Consider the following 9,181-nt stretch of genomic DNA (forward strand, 5'->3'; position numbering starts at 1 on the left):
ACTCATTAATACTCGAATTTTGATTCATATATTTTAGCCCAAGTGTCGCGTCATTGTGTAGTAGCTTAAAACCTCAATTTATATAGAGAGAGAAAGACTATGGCTATATTATTACGAGTAGAGCCGCCTTTGTATTTATTAATCATTTCTGAATTGATAATTTATATTGTTAAATATAATTTAAAATATTAAATATTCTAAAATTTTAATTTTATAATTTGTTGATAGCATATATCTTACCATCAAAGAGTCTCATAATTGGCTTTTCTTCGTGACTTGTATGGTATATTTTTCAGTTTACGAATTAATTAAATTTTTAATGAAAAATTCTATTTACTATATAGATTAAGATCAATAACTTCGATTTTGATTGTAAAACCTACATTTCTTAGTTTTTAGAAGATCATTTGATTTTGATTGTTTATTTTCTACCCACTTGATGGATTTTATTATAAATTTCAAAAATTGGTATAAATTTTCGATTTGGAAGCTTTAGTGTAAAACATGGTTTATGAGTATGAAGTTTTCATACTCATAGGAGTAGAATAGCCTTTACGTTTTTTTTTATTGAAACAATGGAGTTTGATTATAAAGGTATGGGGAATAAAATAAACACAATTTTATACCAAGAAAGAAGGACAAAAATATAAATATTTCCAAAACTAGATAAAAGGAAAAAGTAAAGATAACTGTGCCCAAACCAAAATAACAAACAAAGAAGACATGTGAGATGGTATCCTAGCCTATGCATTTATCACGCCCCAAATCCGAAGCGTAACAGATGCCACATACGTCCTAAACTAGCAAATATGCAAGGCTACAGAATTAAACGGAAACTACCAAAAAGTCCACTAAATTCAAATAGTCAAAAGATGAGATTCGAAAATTAAATTTCAACTAAAATCAAACTGAATTTCAATATCTATAAAACTAAAGCTTATTACAAATCACAAGAGAGATTTGGTCCACAAAATACCATAATTAATAAAGGTGGGTATGAAGAAATAACGAAATAAAAGCAGATAACAAACGATCATTTACAAAGTCCAAAAAAATATTCACATCTATTTAAATAAGCTAGGCATAAAACAAAATGGACTAAAATCAAAATCTAGCTATATCTAACGCTCACTCCATCCCAACCCTGCCCTGCGGATCAGTCTCAAAACCTGGATAAGCAACCATACACCACATTAGTCGGATTAAGCATACAATACCAATAAATAATTGAATACAAAAATTAATTTAAGCGACTGGTTTTTAATTTGCAAAATTTTAGAAAACAAGAATTTATCAAAACTTAAAATTCAGATCGGATCGAAACTATAAATTTATAAAGCATTTCTCTTTAAGCAAATAACGAAATATATATTAAGTCTCCGGCACCTAACTATATCATATGATCTGTTGGCGAGATCCAAGACATCCAAAGGCGCAAACAGAATAGAGGCGCGGATAGGTGCAGCCACCCGAAGGCGCAATATAAAGACGAAACTTGCTTATATAACAAAATACATGTCGACATGGCCAACATTAGCATAGCAGAAAATCAGGAGACATTATAATTCAAAATTATCCGATCACTAACTTACAGAACAGATAATCAAATTTCAAAATTCTTTTGTTAAAAGAACCTTTCAATCACAGTTGAGACTCAGTTTACAGAAATATTTAATATACACTTAATTCTTAATTTTAAAATCTACAAAATAAATATTTTCACACAATCAAATATTTTCCTAAATTATTTAGCGAAAAATTAACGGGTGTCCGGTCGCTTACCTCAAAAGCGGCTTCTAAGCTAAGAAGCTATCCAGTCGAAAATTGTACGAAAATCAATCGTCAGAATCTAAAATAGAGACATACGATTTTCTATGGAATGTTACAGCATCAATTTAAAACCAAGCTTATAAGCTTTAGGCTCATAACATATAAAAATATAGAGAATAGTAGATAAAGCTATTACACGAACAGCACACGTCTGGTTCAAATTTCATCCCTCAACTGACGGTAAAAAATTTCAAATTCCATCACGAAGGATAGACATAAACTTAGGGGAAAACTTCAAAAACCCCTATGTAGTTTCGTAGTTTCTCACTTTGACCCCCTGTGATTTAAAATGTATTAATTTGTCCCCCTATGGTTTCTTTTTTCTCTTTTTCTTATCAATTTCATTATTTTTTTTTTCTTAAATCAGTGATAAAGATAAAATTAAAGGGTACTAAAGTGAATATTTGATAAATCTAGATGGGTATCTGAAGTTTTTGTATATAATTTAATAAAATATTAACGAAAAAGCTACCGAAAAGATAAAAACCAAACCACAGGGGGACAAATTAAAATATTCTAAACCATAGGGGGGCAAAGTGAGAAACTATGAAACCACGGGGGGCTTTTTGAAGTTTTTCCTAAATTTAGTGACACCTGATAGAATAAATGAAAGAGAAATTTCGAGAAGCAAAAAAAACGGAGCAAGAGAAAGACAAAGATATAGATAATTGTGGCGTATATTGTAGAAAAAATATAGAAGAGAATATTAAGAAACACGATAGAAAAGAAAAGAAAAAAAAAAAAATTAAACAGCCAAAATCCAACCAAAAGGTCGGAGTAGAAGAAAACTTGTTGAGGAAATGAAACTTACTAGGATTCTCCTAATAACAGTGAGCAAATCGGCTGAGTTTAAATATAAAAGTCAATATTAATATTGAATATCACAATATAATTTGCAAATATCTCCCTTGGAACTTTATTATCTGCAATCAAAAATGGTTTTTTTGGTCTAATCTAAGGCCATGTAACACCACAATTTAGTGGACTCTTTTTATTTCCATATTTTTTGTTTAACTGTTGTTCTTGTAAGAAATCGTGATACTGTTATGTTGAGACGGGTAAATTACACTATTAATCACTCATTTTTTTGTGAATTGAGAGAGGTAAATTACGCCATTGATCACTAAACTTTTGATGAAATTTCAATTGGATCCCCAAACTGTAATTTCGTTCGGCAGAGATACTAAACTCTAATTTTATTTTAATTTGATCATTATTCAAATTTTGATTATTTTTTATAGTAAAATACCTATGAAGCACCGAACTCAGCTATCACAAAATAATATGATGATATTTTCTAGTCATTTTCAACTGCTGTAATATATATTTCAAAACTATTATTATCCGACTATTATATTATTTCTAAAAAGTTATTTGATAACTGAACCCAAGTGATAATAATTGTCATGCCATATCTAGGATATGACAAGATAACTATATTATCTATTAATACTTTACTATTTTGTTTGAAAAATTATAGAACAACCAATAAAGTGACCCAATTGAAATAACATTTAAAATTTAATGACTTAATTAAAACAAATTAAAGTTCAGCAACCTAAATGAAACTTCACTGGAAGTTTAATGACCAACAGTGTAATTACTCTATTGAGAGGTTTCCCATTTTTATTAGATGAGGGAGTTTCAAACACCATTCTTTTTGAAGAAGCACATCAACTTATTTGTTGTAGGTTCCTAATGTTTATAATATCATGGGAAGTTTCTCCATTTATTATCTGCTAGAAGAGTTTCAAAACACATTGATGTTGAAAGAGCATCATCACTGGCAAACTCTCTCTCTCTCTCTCTCTCTCTCTCTCTCTCTCTCTCTCTCTCATACACACACACACATGTTGTAACAAATATTAGAGATCTCTTATTCATCATGTTGTGGCTTCACAAAGTCATTTTTCATTTCATGTAGAAATTAAAAATGTTAGTGAGAGATGGTTTCTCTCAAAGATGATTCCAAAATGAAGGTTGTCACCTCCCCACATTGGAAAAGGACCCTCTACTTCTTACTCTTTGCCCTCTCCTTCACCATCTTCATAGCCATCCTCTATGAGGAGGAGCTCACACACATCATAAAGCCATCGCCATGGCACGAATTCGAAGAATTCGAATTCGAGAACTTCAACCAACAAGAAGAGCAAGAAGAACAAGAAGAAGACATCTTGGTGCAAGGTGAATTAAGGAAAGCAAAACATAGAACATTTGAATGAATGGAGCAGTTTTAGTAACTTAGTTAAGGTTAATTTATATGGCTCTATAAACTAGTACCTATATCCAATAGTATGTTGAGGATTTCATATACTTTGTTATATAATGTGCTTCATACTTGATCTATTTATTATGTGCAATATCTCTTGTTCATGCTGTTCTTTGCCTTCGATATTTCCTCCGAAGAAAAACTTACTAAAAATGCTCGAAAGGTGTGTCGCAAAATCGATTCACTCATGCTTTTTCTTTTCTCATTTATTCAAATTTATCAATCAAACTTGTGGTAAGTCTCGGTGCGAATTAGGGTTAAACCAGTTTATCACGAAAACTAAAATTCGCAAAGCTTTTAGCCGTAGAGAAGGATGTTGTTATCAAGCCATTTGCCGTCGGGGAGACGGAGAAGGAGTGCGACGTGTTCGAGGGGAGGTGGGAGTACGATGAGGCGGCACGGGCTCTTTACGGTGAGGCGGAATGCCCTTATATCCAGCCTAAAGTGATGTGCCAAGCGAACGGAAGGCGCGACAAGCAATATCTACATTGGAGATGGAAACCTCATTGGTGCTCTCTTCCAAGGTAAACATTGCGCTCAAGAGGTTTTTTTTTTTTTTTTTTTTTTTTTTTTTTTTTTTTTTTTTAAAGAGATAGGTAGCATGCTACCCGCTTCGCTTATTTCATTTAGAAATAAACTTAGCAAGAAATGTGAATCAACTAGGATTCGAACTTGGGTCTCGGGTACCGACCACCAAGTCCTTTGCCACTTGCTCTAGGGACGGTTGGTCATTGCGCTCAAGAGTTATTGCGTATTTTCGGATTGTAAAAGTGTCATCGGTATGTATGATTTTTACAAGTTCCCACAACTACTATAAGCCGATTTCCGATTGGCTTACTTAACTATGATAATTGTTATCTACCTCGCGAATTACACTGACTATCCAACTAGTTTGTCAGCATAGATAAAAAGGATTATATATATATATATATATAAGAAGGCTAGGGTTACTATACTCTTGTGAGTGTATATAGAGTTCTTCGTACTCATAAGTTGTTTTTAATGATCGATGGAGCTTCAGAATCGACGATCCACTCCGTTAAATATGATCTAGAGTATTTGAAACTTTTAGAAAATAAATTTTGTAATTTTATGAAATCATAATAAAGTTCATCAAGGGGGTATAAATTAAATGAATGGTCAAGATCGAACGACGTCTTAAAAATGGATGTTCGAATCCTTCAATTTAAGATCGGAGTTATTGATCTTTATCTATATAGTGAATATATTTTTCTATCAAAAATTCAACCGATTTCGATTCTTTTATACTATTAAACTAGCAAATATTTTACACCGGCCGTTAAAAATTATCAATTTTGTGACCTTTTGTTCGTAAGGTAAATGATGTTGAAAAATTATAAATTTTAATTTTTAGTTTTTAAATGCTCTAGATAATGTTTAACAGTGCAGATCGTCGATTCGGAAGCTTTATCATTGAAAACAACTTATGTGTACGAGAACGATCGTACTTATAAGAGTATAGTAGCCGGACTCTATATAAGAAAGTGTTAATAGGCATTGTGTTTATAGATTGGACTACAATGTAGCATTTCGATAGCCTGTTTGAGTAGAAATATCGAAAAAGATTAAAAGTGTCTCTACTTTTAGGTTGAGAAACATATATATTACAATTTTTCCATCTTTGATAGTGGAAACTACAAACTCTCCTATTATGCCAAGCTTAATTTCCACTAGAGATGCACAGCTGCAGCTTAAAGCAGAAGTTGTACTAAAATTTTTGTAGCAGCTTGTCTTTCTCCTTTTTGTATGTTCTTTTCTGTGCTTCTCTGATGCATGCATCCATTTCTTCCTCCTTTTGGTGCAAAGCTTCAATGCAACATTCATGCTCGAAATGCTGCGAAACAAGCGCGTGATGTTCGTCGGCGATCACATCCACCGCGGCCAATTCGTCTCCATGATTTGCCTCCTCCAGAGTGCCATCCCTCAATCCTTCCAGTCCTTTGAGACAGTCAAGCCAAAATCCATATTCCGAGCTTCGGTAATTAATCGTCTCTTGCAGTCATGAAAATAAATTACATGTATACTCTTGTAAGGCCCAAATTTGCAATTAATGAAATTGAGCCATTTTCTTTTTCTATGAATTGGATGATTCTCCTACTTAAGATTGTGGTGTTTTTAGAACACACACACACACACACACACACACATACACACACTGAGTATGAAAATTCATATGTATTTCACAAAGGGAAATGTTTAGATATGTTTAGAAACTCCTTTACTTGGTTCTCACATTGAAAGATTAATCAAAATTAACAAACAATTAACTTTTAACTTGAGTTTTTAAGCATACCTTCTTTAATTTTCAAACTTTGCTATAAGAAAGACAAAATAGATGGATCTCGTGTCAAAAGACTAATGCCAAAGTTTCTTAACATATCTTTAATTTGTAGAACTACAACATGACAATTGAGTTCTACTACTCTCCGTTCCTCCTCGAGTCGAACCGCGAGCATAGGAGCCAGCGCTTCCTGAGGGAGAAGATAATACGCACGGGGTCGATCGACAAACACGCTCGCCATTGGAGGGGAGTTGATATCTTGCTGTTGAACACCTACACTTGGTGGCTGCAGCCAAGAGGAAAGATTAAGATACTGTAAAGCTCACTATCTTACTATACAACATCTAATTAACCATATATGTTGTCATTGATAGTTAGGTGTAAAATGTTGAATAGTCCTTAAACTTTTGCAATATTTCATCATAGTCCCTGAAGTTTTACTTAAGCATTCTAATCCTTGAGTTTTTACAAAATATTGCAATCACATCTGTAGCCGTCCAACAAGTGTTGTTCATTTAGTCATGTGCTCAGCACCAGGCGCTTTTCTATAAAATTACCATTTTAACCTTATTTCAAGAAAATTAGGTAAAAATCAATTTTCAAGAGGGAAGGGCAAAATGGTCATTTACAGTTAAAAAAAAATTCACGTGCCGAGTATACACATTGGTAGAAGTCAAACTTTTCTTTTTTTTTTTGGATGGGTTATGATATATGAAAAAGTTCTAAGTAAGATATTGTGCTGAAAAGTTCGGAAACTAAGTCGTTATCTTGTCAAAAATATAAGGATTATTCAAGCAACATACCCTATATATTTCATAAACTATTTAGCTGTTCTTATGTTGCATTGATCTCTTCATTCAATACTTATTAACTAATTCATAGCATGTGTTTGTGTGTATTATTTGTTCATAGGAAGGGGTCTTTTGAAGGGGACAAGAGAAAGAATAAGATAAAGGAGATGAAAACTGAGGATGCCTATAAGTTAGCAATGAATGAATTGGTGAAGTGGGTGGAGGAGAATTTTGATCCACATAAGACTAGGGTTTTCTTTACAAGCATCTCACCTTCTCATGAATTGTAAGATTTTTCTCTCTCCAACCAAAATTTTCAATTTTCAAAATATTTTTTTATCCCTTCTTTCTTTTTGTGGTAATTTCACATCTCAGTTGTTTCATTGCCATGAATTTGCCCTAAACTAGCATGCTTGTTTCAGTAATTTGTGCTTAGATATTATTGACCAAAAAAATATTGTTGAATGCAAATATTAAAAACACAATTCTCTAGCAACTTATTAAGGTTTTGGAGAATAACAGTTATTTTATATTATTTCACATGATATAAGAATAGGAGGTCATGTATTCGAGTGCTGCTAGACTTTTAGTTCTATTTTTATTTTTTAAATTTTCGCTCATTTCATTTAAGTCTGCGTAGTAGGCCTGTCAAATACTTGAGTGTTAAATATAATATTAAAAACATCATACTCTAAGAGCTCCAAATAGTGGTTATTTCATATTATTTAACATATCATAGCTCATCAGGAAATTTTTAATATATGGGACAATGTAATTGTGCATACCAAGTGTTACATGACTTCGATCTCAAGCTTAAAGCACCAATAATGATGTGATAGTGTAATGAAATGACTAACACTACAAAAATAATCAAGCAACTATAAGAAATTTATGGAAAAATTAATGAAGGACATGCCCTAGGAAATCTTCTAACATTCCCTAAAATTTTCTCAACTCTCCTAATCTAAGTAAGCTTCTAACATTTGGTAGGCTATTAAGATAAGTGTTGGCTTTTAGCAAGAAGTACTAGTGTAAGGACACCCAAGGTTCATGAAACATTTGAGATCTCACCATGGTTTTAGTTATTAATTAACCTCTCATTCTCTAATCTAAGTATTTGCATTGCATTTAGGAGTGAGGAGTGGGGAGGAGAAGCAAAAGGCAATTGCTACAATGAAACAACCCCCATCCTTGACAATCCAACATACTGGGGAGTCGGATCAAGAAAAGGCTTCATGCGCGTAATCCAACAAGTTCTATCGAAATCGAAGGTACCGATAGAGGTTCTCAACGTAACCCAGCTCTCCGAGTATCGCAAGGACGGTCACCTCTCCATCTACAAGAAGCACGAGCGAGAGCTCGCGCCTCGCGATCTCGCAAACCCTAGGAGCTATGCTGATTGCCATAACTGGTGCCTTCCTGGTGTACAAGATACCTGGAATGAGCTCTTGTATTCCAAGCTCTTCTTTCCTTAGTTGCCCTAGTTTAGATACCACTCTGTTTATGATCCCCTCTTTCCACATTTCCATTCTATTTTGACATGATCTTTCACTGTTAAATTTTCTGTTGAGGTTGTTATTTTCACAACTTCAATTATGCAAGATTTTCTCTAATAGATGCATGCTTGGTAGATAATTATTTTAAATTTTAGTGTCAAATGGGCTCTAAGAAAGATTTAGAATTAAAGAGGTAAAGCAACATTCTCAATTGTGTAATAGCATCTCTGTAAATACCAAATACTTGGGTCTACTTCATTAGTTATTCTACAATTGTCAACATCTAGATAAAATGTTGTGTTCCATTAATTATAAGTTATATGAATAAGGGTTCAGGAATACTGAGTTAATTGATATGAGGATGTTGGAAATTTGAAATCAGGGGAAGCAGAAGGAGAAACACCATTAGAGAAGAGCACTTCTGGTACAATACTATCTCAAGTCAAAATTCTATACTAGGATTGGAAAACTAGAAGGTTAATAAGGACTTTTT

At 33.0% G+C, this 9,181-nt stretch overlaps 1 protein-coding gene across 1 annotated transcript; it reads left to right on the plus strand.

Annotated features, from left to right (window-relative positions):
• Positions 3,777–8,806, plus strand: LOC109720081 (protein trichome birefringence-like 33). The gene is made up of 6 exons (XM_020246962.1): positions 3,777–4,014; positions 4,401–4,623; positions 5,927–6,098; positions 6,514–6,716; positions 7,314–7,478; positions 8,325–8,806. The coding sequence occupies exons 1-6, from the start codon at positions 3,777–3,779 to the stop codon at positions 8,665–8,667; spliced, it is 1,344 nt and encodes a 447-aa protein (XP_020102551.1). The 3' UTR covers positions 8,668–8,806.

Source organism: Ananas comosus, linkage group 14 (assembly GCF_001540865.1).
Source record: "Ananas comosus cultivar F153 linkage group 14, ASM154086v1, whole genome shotgun sequence".
Classification (NCBI taxonomy): domain Eukaryota; kingdom Viridiplantae; phylum Streptophyta; class Magnoliopsida; order Poales; family Bromeliaceae; genus Ananas; species Ananas comosus.